General features: G+C 44.0%; 1 protein-coding gene across 6 annotated transcripts; it reads right to left on the bottom strand.

Annotated features, from left to right (window-relative positions):
• Nucleotides 1-429: 429 nt before the first annotated feature.
• Nucleotides 430-19,159, bottom strand: RABEPK (Rab9 effector protein with kelch motifs). Of its 6 annotated transcripts, XM_070430687.1 has the most exons (11): nucleotides 19,059-19,159; nucleotides 18,239-18,389; nucleotides 16,048-16,190; nucleotides 15,123-15,179; nucleotides 14,497-14,555; nucleotides 11,950-12,107; nucleotides 8,826-8,978; nucleotides 5,131-5,292; nucleotides 3,286-3,435; nucleotides 1,237-1,386; nucleotides 430-740 (listed from the first exon to the last, which is right to left on the bottom strand). In XM_070430687.1, exons 5-11 carry the CDS (start codon nucleotides 14,547-14,549, stop codon nucleotides 451-453), a joined length of 1,116 nt encoding a protein of 371 aa, XP_070286788.1. In that variant the 5' UTR covers nucleotides 14,550-14,555; nucleotides 15,123-15,179; nucleotides 16,048-16,190; nucleotides 18,239-18,389; nucleotides 19,059-19,159; the 3' UTR covers nucleotides 430-450. The 6 variants fall into 6 exon arrangements, with proteins under 6 accessions (XP_070286788.1, XP_070286792.1, XP_070286789.1 ...); XM_070430691.1 differs by lacking the exon at nucleotides 15,123-15,179; XM_070430688.1 differs by lacking the exons at nucleotides 16,048-16,190; nucleotides 18,239-18,389; nucleotides 19,059-19,159 and adding an exon at nucleotides 15,767-15,799.
• Between the last annotated feature and the right edge of the window lie 91 nt (nucleotides 19,160-19,250).

Genomic DNA, 19,250 nt, shown 5'->3' on the forward strand with positions numbered 1-19,250 from the left:
TTGTTTATTTCAAATGGGCTGGATCCGGCCCGTGGGCCGTAGTTTGCCCACGGCTGGGTTAGTGGGTAGTTGGGAAAGACGGACCAGTCTTCTTTCCTGACCCCAATGGTTCTCGCTACCAAATGTCAATAGTCTGCACCTTTCTGAGGAGCAGCTACTGAATACTGAAAACACTTGAACCTGTAAATATCACACTGATTTATACAGTTTATGTTGTACCTAACAATCATGATTTCAACATTTAGCAACCAATCTCACCTAGGTTGTACTGCTGGTAAAACCTTTTATGTGACTGAGGTTTTTGCACTGGGCTATCCAGTTCATTTCCTCACCTACCAGAGTAGAGCAAGAGGGTTATATAGTCAAAATATTTTGGAGTTATAAAACAGCTTAGGTTTCACTTTTCTGAGAGTAACTGACATTTAAAAGTATCAAAAATGGTGGGTTTTATTAGTCAACTACAGTTACAATACAATCGTCATAGATTTCCCCTTCGGTATTCATCCCACCAAACACAAAACAGAGCAGTGAGTCAGTCTGACTTTCCTCATGTGAGTCACCATCTTGGGTCACTCCTTTGTCAGCGGAGTTCCCTTTCTCAGCATCACAGTTCAGAGTGACAGGATTTGGATCTTCCTCAGAAGTGCACATCACTGGCCATGGAATGACACACATGCAATGGTCCAATCGTCCCCGGGGTAGAGAAGTATCAAATTTAAGTAAGGTCCAATGCTGCTTCTCTATGTTAGGAACCAAAAAAAAGGAAATGAACAACAAATATTAATGGTAGTGTTACTGCTTTGATGAAGTCATTCCCTAAAAGTTCGGTTTTCATTCCCTTGGATTTAGATGTGGAGGGACCAAACAGAAACCAACGCACTGTGGTACTTTTAAAAAAATAGTCACATCTATAATAATAAAAGTATAATAGGCTAATTAGACCAGACAGCCGAATGACCTTCCGGACAAAGCCAGGGCTGTGCATCAGGCCTCTAGTTTGTTTATAAAGACCCATGGCTCTGGCCACATAGCTCAGTTGGTTGGAGCATCACCCTGATACGCCAAAGTTGTGGGTTCCATCCCTGGTCAGGTCACATGTAAGACTCAACCAATGAATGCATAAAGCATAAATAAGGAACAACAAATCAATGTTTCCTTCTCTCTCCCCCTTCCTCTCTCTCTAAAAATTCAATCGATAAAAAATTTTATAAAGACCCCCAGGGTACACCTACTTACCTGTGTGATATTGGTACATTGTGTCCAGTGCTCCTGTAGGAGTCATCCCTCCGAAGACATACAGGTGTTTCCCCACAGCCACAGCTGAGTGGGCAGCACAGCCTGTGGGAGCTGCCCCAGTGGGACTTAGTTTCTGCCACTTCATGTCACCTGCCAAGAGAAAGAAAGTGGGCACTCCATAGCCTGCAATGTGCTTTCAAACTTATCAGACTCCTACAGTGCACAAACCAGTCACTGAACGTCACTGCCTAGGAGCGCTGAGAGGCGATACACCAAGGTTAGTGTGCATAAAAATTACTTGGGGGGAGTTTGAAATCTGGTTTGGGTCTCCAGGAAGGGGACTTAATCTGCAGTTTCAATGAGCATTCCAGATGATTCTGACATAGGTGGTCTTCAGAGCACACTGAGGTCACCTTTGGTGACTATCACCTTTAGGTATCTTGGAACCCAGAAGTAGGTGAGGTTACATGTGCGTGCATGTTTTACTAGTAAATACTAACAGTTCTTTAGAAAGCAACTTTGCCAAGTACTAGCCAGACACTTTAAATATCTTGCTTGCTTAATGCTCATAAAGGCCCTATGAAATTGCTATTGCTTCTGCCCACCCCCTTTCTCACAGATAACAAAACAGGATTAGAGAGGAAAAGAGACTTGTCAGAGATCCCAAAGCGAGCACATGGCAGAGCTAGAATTGTGCTCCCGTCAGACTCCAAACCCTGTGTTCTCTATACTGTAACTTTCTGCCTTCCAAACTATTTCTCCATCTTTTCAAACAAGCATTTAAATGAGGCTGGGACTCACTGGATTTTGGGGTTAGAGATCCACCTGGTTAGGAAAGTAGGAAAAAGAGCCAGGAAGTAGTTTCTCCACACAAGAGATAAGGACTTTCTTTTTAAAAGTAAGTATTTAAACCTCTTTTGACTGCCTGCAAGAAACACTTCTATGAAGATATTTTCCATCTGTCAATTCAAGACAGGGGTCCAGAGTTGGAAGGGAGAATCACCCAGTTCTGACAAAATTCTAGTCAATGCAGGAATCCCAGCCAGTGTCACCTGGCCTCAGATGTCACCAAACCAGAGAACCCATTGTTTGGCAAGGTAGATGGACACTCTGCACAGCAGTTCTCATGCCTTCTGGCCACTGTTCCAATTTCTGTAGTCTGGACCAACCCAGAACATGTTCATTTGTTCGTCCATCTATCCTTTTCTTTTTCTTTTTTCTTTCTTTATTTCATCTATCCTTTAATAGCGGCTGCCAAGCGGTGATCCTCGGATAAGCACTCATCACCAGGACACTGAGCTAAGTGCTACGAATACAATGGGGAACAAGAGAGACCAAGTCCCTGTTCTAAGGAGCTCGCAGTCTGAAAGAATGACCCAGAAGGAGTCCAGGCTTTCTAGGGCACGTCAGCCCTTCAGACACTTTAAGATTATTCTCATGTTCTCCCTAACTTTTCTCTTCCGCGTGTTTTTAACTAGTTAGCATGACAGTTCCGGTCACCCGCCTCCAGACACACTCTAGAACAGTGGTTCTCAACCTGTGGGTCGCGACCCCTTTGGCGGTCGAACGACCCTTTCACAGGGGTCGCCTAAGACCATCCTGCAGATCAGATATTTACATTACGATTCATAACAGTAGCAACATTACAGTTATGAAGTAGCAAGGAAAATAATTTTATGGTTGGGTCACAACATGAGGAACTGTATTTAAAGGGCCAAAAGGTTGAGAACCACTGCTCTAGAAGTTGTCGATGCCTCTCATGGGCCTGGGGTTAATGACTAATGCCTGAAAGAAATCCAGTTGGGGAACACAAAGTATAAGGAATTTTACTGAAAGAACAGGATTGTTGGAAGGATGAGATCATTAATAGCTAGCCACATAGCAAAAGCTCAGATGTAATTGCTTTTATTGTTATTTAGTAGTAGTATTCAGGCCACATTTGACAGACTAGTAAAGATTACCCACATCTAGGATTAAGGCTATCTTCTATCAAAGCACATTTTATTTAACTTTAAGCAGACAAGCTCCCATGCCCTCCACCCTACTTACTTATATCAATGCAATGAAGATCATCATAGAATCTGTCCCCTGCCAAGCCTCCATGGATGAAGAGCTTCGTCCCTGCTGCCACCATCACATGACCATGCCGGGGGGATGGAGGTTTTCCAAGTGTCTCTGGCTGTGACCAGGTCAGAGTGTCTAGAAAAGTAAATTCATTGATATCAGATGACAAAGCTATGAAGCAAGAACACAAGAAATACACCCAGCAAGCAGAGACGCTCCAAGCAGAACATGACCTTGGAGTCATTCACTCTGACCCATCAACCCAATCCAGGTCTCCCTCTCTCCACAGCCGTGCAGCCTCTGCTTGGCTACTTCTAGGGCTGGACATGCCTGCCCTTTCTACTGGGCATTAGGAAATCATTCCCAGGTTTCAATTTAAAAAGACCTCCATCTGGTTGAGTCCAGGTCATGTGGCTTCAAAGTTCATGCTTTTAACCACTAAGATCTACCCTTGTCCCTGCAAATGTAAGCTGCAGAACAGTATTTGTAATTTGATTCCATGTGTGTGTTTTTAATAATTTGAAAATTCATACATGTTTATATATACTTATATATATGATTTACAAATGCATAGGGAAAGTCTGAAACTGCCAACAGGGTTTACCTCTGTCTGGGGAGTGACAAAGAAAGGCTAATGGAGGAACTTTTATCTTTTTACTTCATAAACTATACTGTTCCAATTTTTTAAATTGACCATTTATACCTTTTTAAATGCAAATTTTCTGTGGGAAGAAGGTATCAGTTAAGGGTTATACTGAAGAAGTCTACCTAACCGGTTTGGCTCAGTGGATAGAGCATCTGCCTGCGGACTGAAAGGTCCCAGGTTCCATTCCGGTCAAGGGCATGTACCTTGATTGCGGGCACATCCCCAGTAGGGGGTGTGCAGGAGGCAGCTGATCAATGTTTCTCTCTCATTGACGTTTTTAACTCTTTATCCCTCTCCCTTCCTCTCTGTAAAAAAAGAAAAAAAAAAAATCAATAAAATATATTTTAAAAAAAAGAAGTCTAGAAGTGAGACAGTCAGGATGTCATTTTCTTTTCTTTTTTTTAATTCTCATCCAAGAATATTTTCCATTGATTTTTATTTTTTTAAAATATATTTTATTGATTTTTTACAGAGAGGAAGGGAGAGGGATAGAGAGTTAAAAATGTCAATGAGAGAGAAACATTGATCAGCTGCCTCCTGCACACCCCCTACTGGGGATGTGCCCGCAACCAAGGTACATGCCCTTGATCAGAATCGAACCTGGGACCCTTGAGTCCGCAGGCCGACGCTCTATCCACTGAGCCAAACCGGTTAGGGCTCCATTGATTTTTAGAAAGAGTGGAAGAGAGGGAAAGACAGAGAGAAATATCAATGTGAGAGAAACACATCAATTGTTGCCTTCTGCACATGCCCCGACCAGGGCTCAGGCCGGGGAGGAACCTGCAACCCTTGACCGGAATCAACCCGGGGACCCTTTGGTCTGCAGGCCGATGCTCTATCTACTGAGCCAAACCGGCTAGGGCCAGGATGTCATTTTCTTTTTAATACATTTTTATTGATCTCAGAGAGGAAGGGAGAGAGGAAAGAGAGACAAAAACATCAAAGATGAGAGAGAATCATTGATCTGCTGCCTCCTGCACAACCCCTACTGGGCGTTAAGCCCACAACCGGGCATGTGCCCTTGACTGGAATCGAACCCAGGACCTTTCAGTCTTCAGGCTGATGCTCTATGCACTCAGCCAAACCAGCTAGGGCATGGATGTCATTTTCTAACCTCTGCTTCCCACATCAGGTCAACTGTGGACCAGGAAAGTGGCAGCCCTGTGTGGCCCACCCGTCCATACTTGCGTCAAACACATGAAGCTTCACATCCTGCACGGGCTGGGTGCCTCTCTCTCCGCCCCCAAAGACATACAGCTGGTTTCCAATGGCTGCCGACGATGTGTGGAATGTTCGTGGGGACGGTGGGGGGGTGGTCACCTCTGGCGTGGTCCAAGTCCTGGTTTCTGGTCCAAAGAGAATGAAAGCACCTAAAATAACCAGACTGAGGGGCCTCTGACCTTGACTTGGGCTGGGCAGCATCACCTTTCAAACCCCAATCCCCAAGGGGAGCAGTGCAGGTCAAGGCAATGATCTCATGCCACCAAAGTCAAGGACAGGTAAGGGGCAATTCTTAGAATTTGCCCAGATAAATCCAAATCTCCAAGACTGAAAAGTCACAATTACAAGTAAGAATGAGGTCGACTTGTTTTTGGAGGCCTTCAAACATCCTCTTTGAACCCTCTTCCACCCTGCTGACTCCTGCCCTATGCCATTCAGAGGAACCTATCATCTGCCAAAAGTCATTCCCACCAGATTCTAGAAACCAAATGTGCCAAATTTCCCAAGACATATATATACATCTCCATTAAAAGAAAGTAGACAATAAGAAAGAAAAAAAAGAAAAATGAAGTGTTTTTATGGCTACAGTGTTTTTACTAGTAATTAGTCCCTACTAAATAATAAGTGCTAACTAAGCATTAGTTTTCCATTTTACAGATAAGGGAATTGAGCAGAGATAGATGAAGTCACTCATTTAAAGGTGACATGGCTAGTAAATGATTGAGTTGGGATTCCAATTCTGTTTCGATAACACTAAGATCTAAGTATTTTCCACTCTTCTGACTTGAGAATAAAATTTTATCACCTGGGTAAGTATATAGAAGCTTATTTCTTTTTAGAATGATGCATGAATTTTATAGAAATCAATGCATTAATTGAGCACCTTCTTTGTGTGCAGAATCGTTGCCTTGAGCACTCTGCCATCCCCACTAAACTCACTCAACCATGGGAGGTGGACAGGAAGAATCTCCACTTTGCAGATGAGGGAACTGAAGCTCTTAAATCCTTTCCTCAGGTCACAGGGCTTGTGAGTAGCCGAGTAAAGGTGTGAACTCAGATCTGTCAAGACTCCCACACTCGTTCTACCATAACACACCAGGAGTTATTTCTTGCCTGGCAAATTCTGTGCCTTTTGTAAAAGTCTTCGTTCAATATACAAAGTGACCCATGACGCATTTGTAATATGTGTGGGACTCAGACATGAACCTGGAGACCAAACGAGTCTCCGCCTATATCGCAAGCCAAATGAAAGTGTCTCTAGAGCTACAGAGCTTGGGGAGCTTTTGGGTCTTAGGGGGAGTTAGAAGGCCCACAACCTCCAGAGTCAGAAGGCCCTGGGATGGTGTTGCTGCCAAGTCAAACAGCAGCACACATAATCACAAGGGAGTTCTAAGCCATCTGACAGACTTGTCTTAGCAACAAAAGCAACTAATGATTCACTTTCATTTTTCACATTTCTTGGGCACCGTGTCAAACTATGCTTTCTAGGAGAGAAAAAGGATCTAGTGGAAAAATCTAACTCCTTTGACAGAGGCATTCCAAATTCTCAGTGCACTTTATTTAAACAGATGCCATCATTTAAAATCAAAATGCCAGGGTTCTAGACGGATTTCCATCTGCCAAACTATAGCTACATTAACCACAACAACCATTATTGAGCGTTAACCTTGTGCCAGATATTGAGTTAATTTAAATCCTTGCCAAACTCAACAAGGTAGGAACTATTAATATCCCAAAGTGACAAAGAAGACCAACTATTGTGCAAATAAGTCTATTGTTGATAGAGGGACTGGGCAAGAGTTGACTGTCATGTGAAAAAATGTCCAAGTTACTAGTAATTACCAAAATGAGTATTTAAACAATCAGATACAAGATGTTTTTGCCTAATTAAATTAGCAGTGTTTAAAATGACAAATGCAGTGCCAGGAGTAAAACAGCACTATTAAACACAGCTGGAGATAAGTTCAAAAAAATCTTTCTGGAGAGCAATTGGGTAGCTCATATCAAAAGCCTTAAAGTTCACAATGTTTTGCTTTTTAAAAAATTTTTCATTTCTGGGCATCAATTCTAAGACAGTAATTTGAAATACAGTCAATGTCTTCTGAACAAAGAGGTTCACTGCTCTGTTATTTATAATGGCAAGAACCTGAAAACCTAGATGTTAAATAACAGGAGAATTATTGTATTGTCATAAAATGGAGTGTTATGCAGCCATTAAAACTGATGTTAACAAAGCACTGTTGTTAGTAGGACATCATTTATGTAAGTAATTATGAAATTAAAAAGAAAAAAGTACAATAGTGTAGTGGTGAAAATAGTATGATCTCAGGCTTATAAAAATGCAGACAAAAGACAGAAAGGAAATACACAGAAATGTTAATAGCCTTAATGTCATAGGATTGTGGATAGTGTTTGTCCACTTACACTTTTCAAATGTTTTACAATGAATATAAATTACTAGAGGTCCGGTGTACAAAATTCGTGCACTGGTAGGGTCCCTAGGATTGGCCGGCGATCAGGGCCGATTTGTGGGGTGACCAGCGGGGTGATTGAAAGCCCCCGCTGGCACCCGCCTTGGCCAGCCTGGCACCGCCCACTCACCAACCCCCCCACCCCCACCCCCACCCCGTGCTGTCACTGCTGCCAGTCGCATCCCACGAGGCCTGGTGGGGCGATTGGGGGTGGCGCCTGCCCACTCGCTGGCTGGCCCCGCCCCCTGATCACCCCACTGCTGCCGCCACCAGTCATCTCCCTCTGCGGGGCGACCAGTGGGGCAATTGGGGGACCCCCGCTGGCACCTGCCTTGGCTGGCCTGGGGCATGTGGGCTGGGGGCAGCTCTTGCGTTGAGTGTCTGCCCCTTGGTGGTCAGTGCATGTCATAGCAACCAATTGTTCCACCATTTGGTTGATCTGCATATTAGGCTTTTATTATATAGGATATGCATAAAGAGAAAACAACACACTATTTTAACTGACAAAAAGATAAGTCCATCTCTCATGGGTGGTTCAGCCACACCTGCTCAGTAATGATGTTCCTAAATTGCCCCCTCTCTGGTGAAACTGCCAGTGAGACTAGCAGGAACTCTGCACTTTTTGGCCAACAAAATATACTAGGAGGATCTAGGTCAGGCACTGTTGGCATTTTAGACAAGATAATTCATTATTGTGGGGCGCTGTCCTGCGCATTATGGGATAAATAGCAGCATCTCCGGTCTCTACCCAGTAGATGCCAGTAGCAAACTGCCCTCCAACCTTCCCAAGCTGGGATAACCAAAAATGTTTCCAGATATAGCCAAATGTCCGCTGGGGAGCACAATCACCACCCTGAACTAGGTAACAGGTTCTAGCCTGGCTCAGACTCCCTAGAGACTTTAGGAAAGCCACTTCCCCTGGACCTGGGGTGCCCCCTGGCATAGCTGTTCTCTGAAGTCTCTTCCAGCTTTGGCTTTTAAGAAGCTGATAACTGAATATGTTACTAGGAAAACAAAATGCAATTCTGCTATTTTCAGATTCTCCTAGAAGTTAAAATTCCTGTTTTCTCTGAGGTCAGCAAAGTTCGATGGATAATTCAGTGCAATCCAAATGGGATTTGCTACAGGAAATGAACTGAAATTTTATTTATTTATTTAGGTAAATAAAGTAACCTTTGGCTACTTACCAGGATTCAGAACTTGTAGGCAATTTCGATTTCCTGACTGGTTGGCACCTCCAAACACCCAGATGCTGTGAGGTGTGCAAGAGGGAACGAAGCTGGCATGCTCATACCGGGGCAAGAGGCCCTCCGAGATGGCTAAGTCCCACTGGTGTGTTTCTAGAAAACATTTCACCCAGTTTCTAGATTGGGGCTGCCAACTGTTTAGATTGCTTGGCAAACTTAGGGTAGGGGAGGGAAGAGAAAACAGTCAAAAGCATAAATGAACAACCATCAGATTACTTAAAGGGAATGTGGTCAAACTCCAAAGAGTTCTGTATTAGACACTTCAGGGACTATCCACAAACCCTTTTCTATGGAAACTGTCCCCATTTTCCCAACCACAGGGGTTGACCCCAGAACCGGTTTGTACTACAACACCTTGACTTTCTAGCCTTAGCTGATTGGGTCAAAGGTAGCCACTTGATCCCAAATAGGCCAATCAGATACTCTCTCCCAAGAGTCCAGAATTCAAACAAATTCCTGGACTTGGGTGGCCATCTTCTACCATGTGTGGACAGGCAGAGAAAGCCAAAGTATGGAGGAGAGAAGAATGAAATATCTACATAAAGGAGATCTCCCCAAAGAGAGTGAGAAAGAAAGTAGGTGTTTTTTGTTTTGTTTTGTTTTTACAGATCTCCAATTCCTGCTTCCTCTCTCTCCTGAGATGAGGCTGTATTTCCAACCCTTGGATTCCTCTCTTTATTGGTTTAAAAGAGTGTCTGCGACTCACAACTGAATTATTTCTGGCTAAAACAAGTTCACAGAATAATAATACCTAACCCATTAGTTATTTTTGCTAGTAAACCATTTACATAGGACTTTCACAGGCCTATCTTATTGGATCATTACAACCGTAAGTGAATCATTTTACAGGATACTGAAACCCAGCTGGTTTAGACAGATTAGCCAGAGTCTCAAAGTTAGTAAGAGGTGACAACAACCATCTAACTGAACTAGACAGTGAGCTTCTTGAGGGCTAGAAGAGATTTGATTTACCTTAGATTCTGGTGCAGGCTGTAGAAATTCAAATACCTACACAGGAGTGGAGGGAATGTGGCAAATTGGAGCCTGAGAGCCCCATCGATAGGTGGCAGTCAGCTCCAAATAATTGTTGCCATGTAGACACATAGGCCTACAGATGTCAGATCTTCTAAAATTATCAAAAGAAGCCAAACCATTTCAATTTTTATATGTAGGCTTCTGCACATTTGGTTGGCAAACAACTCAGATTAAAACAATAACAGCAATGGTACATGCACCTAACAAAACATGTATGAGTCACCAGTTTTCTCCTGCCATTGTGTATAGTACATAGTAGTTACTATTTGTTTATCCGTCCATCCCTCCATTCAAATACTTATAAAGCACCTACTCTGTGCCAGGTGCTATTGTTAGTGGCTGGGGATACAATGATGAGCAATATAGCCATGTTTCTTGTTTCCAAGGAGCTTATACTCTTGTGGGGAAGACAGATGAGAAACAAACCCACGAGATAAGGAAGATAAGGATGGGAAAGTACAAGATACTATGAAAATATAGAGGGTGGTTGTGACATTGTGATTTATATTCAGAAATATATATATATTTGACCTTCATCACTTCTAGGCACAGAGCTCCTAAAACCCTTGGAACTTCCCAGTAAAGGTGTCTTATGCAACAAGTCCCGGTCAATCACACCTGAGCTTGTTAGGGTGGTGACTTTATGAAAAGCCTCTAAGGATGAGACTGGTTGCCAAGGAAACCAACTCTATGATTAGAGGGTTGGAACTTTCAGCCCTTAACCCTGCCCCCATCTCTGGTTGTTACCTGTACTTCTGACTGACTGGTTATATTTCAAAGTTTCCCATGACCCCCTCTCCTTAGGGTTAATTAATTTGCAAGCCCTGGGTCACAGAACTCAGAGAAACATGTTGCTTGATCACCAGTTTACTGTAAAAGAATATTTAACTCAGGAACAGCCAGACGGAAGAGATGCATAGGGCAAGGTATACGGGAGCGAAGGTGGTGCTTCCACGCCCTCTCTAGGTGCGCCACTCTCCCCACATCTCCATGTGTTCACCACCCTGGATGCTCTCTCTCTCTCAGAACCCTCTCCTTTTGGGGTTTTATTACATAGTCATGGCTGATTAAATCACTGGCCACCAGCAATTGATTCAACCACCAGCTCTTCTCTCCTCCCTGGAGGTGGGGAGAGTATTACTGAAAGTTCCAACCCTCTAATCACCAGCTTAGGTGTCCTGGTGACCAGCCCACATCCTTAGGTACTTTCCCAAAGTCACCTCATTACTATAACAAAAGACGCCTTTATCACTCTCAATACTTTGGAAGTTCCAGGGGTTTGGGGAGCTGTGAGCCAAAACTATGGGCAAAGACTAAATATGTATTTCTTATAAATCACAATATCAGAAATCTGAAAGATGCATAGTAGCCAGGTGATGAGAAAGGGAAGAGCCCCCCAAGCAGAGAGAATAATAATACATGCAAAGGTTTAGAGACCAGAATTCAAGATGTGTTCAAGAATCCAAAGGACACTTAGTGTAGCAAATGGGGATTTGGGAAAGCCATGAAATAAAGTTGGGAAAGGCTTGACATGCAGCAGTGACACAGTCAGATTTGTATTTTAGACAATACTCTCTGGCTAAGTATGGAAAATGCACTGTAGATGGGGCTAAACTTGGAAGCAGGGAGACCAGAGAGGAGGCTGTGGTAATCTAGTTGAGATGACAATTCTTGGACTACAGTGGTAGTGGAAATGGACAGACATGGATGAAGAGAGAACTATTTAGGACTTAGTGATTAATTGCATATGTGGATGGAAGAGGGAGTGGAGTCATCAATGTCTCCCGGAGAAATAGTTGATAAATGAACGGCTGGATGTCCAGGGCTCCATACAGACTTTCTCCCAAAACATGTACTGGTTGGGTGCTCTGCTGAGACCTTAAGGACCTCTCAGTAATGTTCATTTTCTTAGAGGAAAACCCTGCTGTGTATTCTGAACTGGTGTTCCTAGGAATGCTCTGGTCCCGGCCAGCACCACAAAGCCCTGCTCTCTGGCTACAGGCACATGCTCTGCCGCTGCTGGTCTTACCCAGGTCCATGGTGTGCACATCGGAGAAGCTCCTGTTTGGATTTGCTCCCCCAACAATGAAGACCTTCCCTCTCTTGGCATCACCAACGGGGGGGAAATACGAGCAGCTGTGGCCAACCCGAGCACATGGGCTGTCTCCAGCGGGGGTCAACGTGTACCTGCCAAAGGAGGGATGCATTCAGGAGGCCTGAGCAGAGAATAAGTGCAGCAGTGTGTTCTTCCTATTCCTCATGAAATATTCATAAGAATGAGAGTCTTATACAGACACAGAACACTTTAAACTGTGTCCAGCAAAGCAGCATTTCCACTTGCACATGACCTCTGACTTTCCAATTTTGTTATTACTTTCATCTCACATTAACCTAATGGTGATGCACTGGGGTAGTAACTGTCCCCATCTGGTGGATAAACTGACACCCAGAGATGTTCAGTGGTGCGTCCGAGCACAGGATGGTAGTTCTGAGCTTAGTCTGTGAATTCAGACAGACCTAGTTCAAGTCCAAGTTCAGGCGCTTTCTAGATGTGTGATCTTTTGGAAGCCACTTAACCTTCCTGAACCGAAATTTCCTTATTTGTAAAACGACAGCAATAGTTCTTACCTGTGAAGAGTAAGATGAAGTCTTGTAACAGTGCAGGGAAGGACTCGGTACATGGTGGCTAGAGCTCTATGTGCAATCACACAGGAACCTACAGCCCCGGCACTCTTGCCACTAGACAGTGCTGCTTCCTGCTCTCAAGTAATAGTCACCAGAGTCTACTGATTTTCAGAGCTGATGGAAGCCAAAGCTAGGACTTTGGAAAGTCAAATACAGGATCCAGTTATTCTACTCTTTAAAGTTATTCTGAATTATGATTGAGAAATCATACTGGTTGGAAAACTTCCTGCTTGGAAAAGACAATCCTGTAGCTATTTTTGAGGCCCTGTCTTATCTGACCTCTTTGGCTCCTTCTTTCTTCTTGTACCTTCTCCTTACCTAGCTACTCCACTCTCCTCCTTTTTGGTTCTCTACCCACTTTTCCGGGGCTCTTTCTGACTTCTTCTCTGACTCCTTTCCCACCAGCCTTCTAACTCTCAGTACCCTTGGATTGTCTTTTCAGTCTATGTTTGCTTACCTGATCCATTTTACCTGTATGGACGACTTCAGTTACCACCTATCTATATATTCATCAGTGATTTCCAAAATCTTTATTTCTTTCCCAGATCTCTGGTCTGATGTTCAGATTCACAGATCCCATTACACCTGAGTAATTACTAACAACGTACCCTGCATGCTGCTAACTTCATTACAACCCCAGTTGCACTCAATCTGCACAAAACCCCTTTGAGGACAGTAAGTACTGTTATCATCATCATTTGAGTTTTATAACTGAGGACCAAGGCTTCGGTAAGGTTAATAACTTAGCCATCAGACACATGGTGAATAAGACAACAAAAGGTCCATGCCTTCACAGCCCTTAAAGACTAGCTGAGAAGAGAAACATTAAACAGACAAGTTCACAAATATCTGTTTCATTTCAATTGCACTATAAAGGAGTACAGGGTAGACAGTATTAGAACATATCATAGGGGCACCTTACCCTGTAAGGAGGTAAGGGAGGTAGGTAGTCAGGGAAGGCTTCCTGAAGAAGCACCATTTGAACTGAAATCTGATGTATGGGTAGAAGTTAGTTGGACAAAGAGAGGCACGAAAGATGGAGGGAAAGAGTGATCCAGGTACAGCGACCAGCACATACAGTTGCTGAGTGGGACAGGGCAAGGTATGTTAAGGAAGAGAAAGAGAACAGAGGATGAGCACAGGGATTTGAGGTCGGAAAGACAGGCAGGGGCAGATCATGCAGGGCCCGGTGGGCCATTTTAAGGACTCTGGTTTTGATCCTAAGACCAATGGGGAGGCACAAAAGGGATTTAAACTAGGGAATGCCACCGTCAGATTTATGTTGTGTAGAGGGCAAGAGTGGACACAGGGAAGCCAGATTGAAGACTCTCTTACAAGGTCCTACAGAAGCTCTGCCCTATCCATCTCTACAGCCTTCTATGGTCCCTGCTTCAGCACAGGTCACATTCCATCACCATCACCTGCTTCGTCTGTTAGCCCCCGCTACAGTGAGACTATTCACCTTTGTATGTCCAGCACCTACACAGCAGCTGCCCCTGTCAGGCCAGTGTCAGTTATTGAATGAAGGGTTGATTGAGTATGCAACCAAGAAACAGGGAAGCCAGTTAAATCCAAAGCCGATTCCCTGAATATCTTAAAAACAAGTCACAGCTTGGGGGGCAAGATACAGGGTTGAAGCTGAGGATGCCAGATGGCCAGGGCCTTCCTCTTCCTGGTAAGTGGATTTTAATAAAATCAACATCTGCTCTGATAATTATTGCCCCACTACCTTTCCTCTGAAGACCTTCTCAAATGGTTTGAGGCTAATTACCAGAATCTGCCCACAGTTTTATCTCTACCCTTTTCAGTAGATGTTTAAATATGTTAGTAAACCACATATAAATGAAACAAAAACTTATGTTTTCCTCTGTCTGCATCCTTCCTTACAGACCATGTTGCTTTCCTGGGCTTGTCTCCAGGCTCCAAGACTGGCAGCTGCTTCATGGTGTTCTACATACAAGAAAGAAAGGCACTTTTTAGAAATTTATGATTATCTTCTACCTAAAACACAGAATTAGGTCACTTCCCTCTTTAAAACCTTTCCTGTTGATGTACCAATTTCTAGGATCTGATGAATTTGAATAAGCCTTACCAACCTTTTGATAGCAAGGTATATTTGAGAGGAAAATATAAACACAACTTTCTAAACACAATGACAGGAGTGTTTTGGCTACAGTTTTCAGTGTCTGTAATTTTCATGCAGAAGAGGCATATATCAAAATAAATTTTCAGAGGTCAAGCTTTGTTTATCAAAAGATAAAAACATTTTCAAAGGCATTTACAATCGAACTAGAGAGAGAGATTAAACAAAAACAAACAACTAGGTACCTTTGTAAAAATACTGAACTCTAGAATAAATCCTAGCCTCATCATCACATTCAAAGGTTTCTGATATCAAACTTTTTTCCCAGAAACTCACCCCAGTTTCTTGCTATATTGAGTTGTTCTTGCTATATTTGTTGTTCCTCTAACATGACAAGCCCTTTCATAACTTGCATCTCCTGCTGTTTCCCTTACCTGAAATGTTCCTTCCCCTCCTTTCAACCAGCAAACTCCTAGGTAACCTCCACAACCCTGTTGGAATGAACCCTGTTCAGTAAAATCTTCATTGATTTGCTGCTTTCCACTTACCATCCTCAAATTACTTCCTTCTCCTTCTGAAGGTATCTATTAAACCACCATCATTGCAGGGATCACCGTGAATGTAATTACCTACGAAAACGTCTCTAGACTAGATTCTAGTCTAAATTCCAAGAGAGCTGGGCCTGTCGAATGCCTTCAGAAAACCTACCTACGGGTCCGGCATGGAGTAGAATTGAAGGATGAGCGAATGAAGAAAGTGGATGAGATTGCTGGGAGATGAATGGATAAACCCAACCTTGGCCGTAAGCCACTGCCTGCTGTCCCCAAAGCCCAAAAGCTCAGTGGGATAAACTTCGTGTGGGCGGGGATATCTCCAGCCTCGTCCCCGCGTGGCAATGACAGGGGAGAGGAGACAGGGTCGGGGGAGAACAGGCCGGTCCCTTTCCATCCATGTGCCCAGGCCAGACCGGGAGGAGGCCCTCCCCCACCCGGCCCGGGCCCACTTCCACTCCCCTAAAGGATGAGGCCGCCCCCGCCCCAGGATCTTCCTGTGACCCCCCCAGCCCAGACCGCATTACCTGCAGCGGCTTAGGCCAGTCCCGAGCTGTGGCTCCGCCCCAAAGTGGGCGGGGCTTAGGCCGTCACTCAGTCCCAGACCCGTAAAAGCGAGGCAGCCAACTGCTCCCCCCCGCCCCACTTGCAGGGTCCAGCCCCCAGGGGTCGCCCTTAAAGGGGGCGGGGCGGGGTCCTCGGGGCTGGGATGTAGGCGATTCATTTCCGGGGCACCAATTAGGGCTGTTCTTGGGATCTTAACCTGCCTGCGGAGTCAGAAAACCAGGGCTGCTTGGAAAGGACTTACAAGAGAAATGCTGGAGGCCACGTGGGTGACTTGATTGTGGGTTATCCTAGAAGGGCTGGGATATTTTCAGTTCCAGCGGCTGTTGGAAATGGTTTCTGGGTGAGATATGAAGATGGAAGCCCAGAGTTGCTTAAGAGAGCCGCCTGTGAATGAAGCCAACACAGGAATTAAGAGGGCCAGGAGATGGAGCGAGCCTGGATCCAGCCATGCCTGAAGCCAAAATTACCTCTTTGAACATTTCATTTATGTGAGCGAAAAGTTTTTTTTTTCTTAAGCTAATTTGACTTCTTAATTTTACTCCTTATAAATAAAAGACTCCTAATAAATGACCTCTCGGTAGGAAGAAAAAAAGGAAATGGTTTCTGAAAGGGAGAGTTAAGGATGCTTTCCCGAGTGAGAAATCTCCCTGCGCAGCCTTTAGGCCAGTTCAAGTTTTACCGCCTTTAAACGGCTGACTCACTCCAGAATTAGCGTGTATAATAACCATGGCAAGGCACTATGGAGAACCAAACAAGGTCCTGCCCCCGCTGGAGTTTACAATCGAACTAGAGAGAGAGATTAAACAAAAACAAACAACTAGGTACCTTTGTAAAAAGTGCAAGGAATAGAAAGTCCGTCCACGAGAGTATCTATCCTTGGGTATCTATACTTTTCTCTGGGCCTTGGTGTCGCTCCTGTAGGATGGAGCTAAGATTTCATAATCACGAGGTTATGATGGGGAATACATGAGCTAATGTATTTAAAGGGGTCAGTGCCCAGCCGCTGGTGCAGAGCTGGTCCTCCGTAAAGAGTAATGTTCTTCCTAGCTATAAACCAACTCTAAACACCAGTCCTGAATGGGAAGTATTCATCTGCCTTATCTCTGGTCTCCATAACCATCAGTTCTCTGTGGCTTTCCTCAAAATGGATAGGTGGCTCACCTATGTCTATGTTTTAGAGAATCTCGAAACCACTTAGGAGGGTTGAGGCCAGTTGTAGCGTAGGAAACAGCCAACAACAACAAAAGGAGCTCCTTAAGTACAGCTATGGTAGTTTAGTGGGAAGAAGAAAGACACACTTGGGTTCAAATCCAGGCTCCAGCACTAACCATCTAACCCTGACATTCGGCAAGTTCATTACCCGCTCTGAGCCCTAGTTCCCTCATCCCTACAACGGGGAATAGTAATTCCTACCTCCCAGAGGGAGCAGCTGTGAGGATTCGATGGTACAGGTGAAAAGCCAACTTGGTAAATCTTCTAGCTACTTGAAACCATTATGAAAATTTATTGACAAAATGGAATGTGAGGTCCGAGCTCTCCTCACTGTTCAAACACCCTATTTCAAACATCTGGAGTCTTTGTGACTGCTCATATTAACGGGAAAATCTCCACTGACTGTCTGCCTAAGAGGAGTTTAGGAAAAGTCAGTCATTCTGATTTCCTTCAGCAAAGAAAACCAAGGCCAGGTTGGCTCTGCCTTATGCCCATGTGCATCTACATGGAGATTTTGCTCAGAGCTGCAGAAGGCTTTGACATCCCTATGTCTTTTGGCTAGATCCATTTCAAGGTGACATGGTGGAGTTGTGCGCAAACAAAAATTGGAAGAGGTTTGTGGGCGAAAGAGCAACCAGTTTTAATTGTGGAACCTATGCTTTTAGACTAGAAATCACATTTCAGAAAGAGCTGCAAGGAACTTTTGAGATCTATTTTTATTTATTTTTATTTTTATTTATTTATTTTTTACCCCCCCCCGCCCTTGACAAACCCCTACCCTCCCTTACCCGCCAGTGTCTTATGTCCATTAGTTATGCTTATATGCATGCATACAAGTCCTTCGGTTTGAGATCTATTTTTATAATGGAAATCAAGGCCCAGAGAAATTAAAATGACTAACTCACGTATATGGCAGAACCATGAGCCTACACCTCCTGCTTTGTGCAAGGAAGATTAATAGCATTTTCCAGTCAGCAAGCTCTGCACACCAGCTCTGTAAAAAACTATTACCTCTTCTAAGACCTTGCCCACATTCAGGGATGCTTCCCTCTCTCTGCTCTGGATTTCAACAGTGAGGTTCATTGAATAAGGTGGGTCTGCAGAATGGAGCATCTTAGTGCCAGTTTGGCAATGTGAACAGTACCACCTATTTTCACTAAAATGGTATCACTAAAATGGGATACCATCTGCTTTCATTACCTACCTGTTCACTAACTTACCAGCAAGGGAACCAATGATGCTGGTGACACCTTCTTTTCAAGCACTTTATTTGTCCTCCGTCCCAATTCGGAGAGGGTATTTTGGGTAAGATTCATTCCCAGTTACTGAGGCTCAGAGATGAAAAGTGAATTGCCAGCTTTCCAAAAAGGACTGTAATTTTTTTTAAAAAGTCAAACAACAGTAGTATCTTTTGCTCACTTGGAAGTTTTTTCAACAAAAAACAGCATATTCTCCCTAGTTTTCCCCTCTAAAGTCCCCTCTTCAGAAAGGCCTTTCTTGTCCACCCAATACTCAGAGATAACACATTGCACCCACTCTGTACATAATATTGTTTTAAGCCCTTTCCATATTAACTCTATTAAATGTCAGTACAACCTTATAAGGTAAGTAGTATTCTTATCTCCATATGAAGTAGACACTGTTATTACAATTTCCATATTGTAACTGAGTAAGGATAAATAACTTTGCCAAAATAACATGGTGAGTAAAAGACTTGAACTCTGGCTATCTGATGCTTGAGTTGGTTGGAGCATTTTTAAAAAATCCTTACCGGAGGATATGTTTTTTATTAATTATATTAGGAGAGGAAGGGAGAGAGAGACACAGAGAGAGAAACATCGATGGGTCGCCCTGGCAACCCAGGTATGTGTCCTGCCCACAATCGAACCCGCAACTTTTTAGCTCAGGGGATGATGCTCCAACCAACTGAAGCCACCCGGCCAGGGTCAGACTTACCTAATTTTTAATTAGGGATGTTCGGGTGAGAGAATGCTTAAATGGGTCACAGTGAGAAACCAGGGAATGGCTAGGGTTACCTACTTCGTTGTTTTGCCTGGAAAAACCTCGCTGGGTCCCCAGAGGTGAAAGTCTGGAGAAAGAAAACGGGAGGAAAACAGGAGTATCTAGTATCAAAACTACAAATCCCAGCCCGCCCCGCGGCAGACAACTACGGGTCCCGGCAGGTTTCATGGGCCCGAAGGAACCCCTCCGAGCCTGCTGCCGGAGTTCCGC

The sequence above is a fragment of the Myotis yumanensis genome, unplaced genomic scaffold, assembly GCF_028538775.1.
Source record: "Myotis yumanensis isolate MYYU_CA2020_CCGP unplaced genomic scaffold, mMyoYum1.0.hap1 SCAF_12, whole genome shotgun sequence".
NCBI classification, from domain to species: Eukaryota; Metazoa; Chordata; class Mammalia; order Chiroptera; family Vespertilionidae; genus Myotis; species Myotis yumanensis.

Excerpts from the sequence above, each read along its gene's own strand:
- RABEPK (XM_070430691.1), bottom strand. The coding sequence starts at position 14,549 with ATGAAGCAGCTGCCAGTCTTGGAGCCTGGAGACAAGCCCAGGAAAGCA. Across the intron at positions 5,293-8,825 it reads CCTACAAGTTCTGAATCCTG|AAACCAGGACTTGGACCACG; the intron begins GTAAGTAGCCAA and ends TCTTTGGACCAG. Across the intron at positions 3,436-5,130 it reads GCTTCATGTGTTTGACGCAA|ACACTCTGACCTGGTCACAG; the intron begins GTATGGACGGGT and ends TTACTTTTCTAG.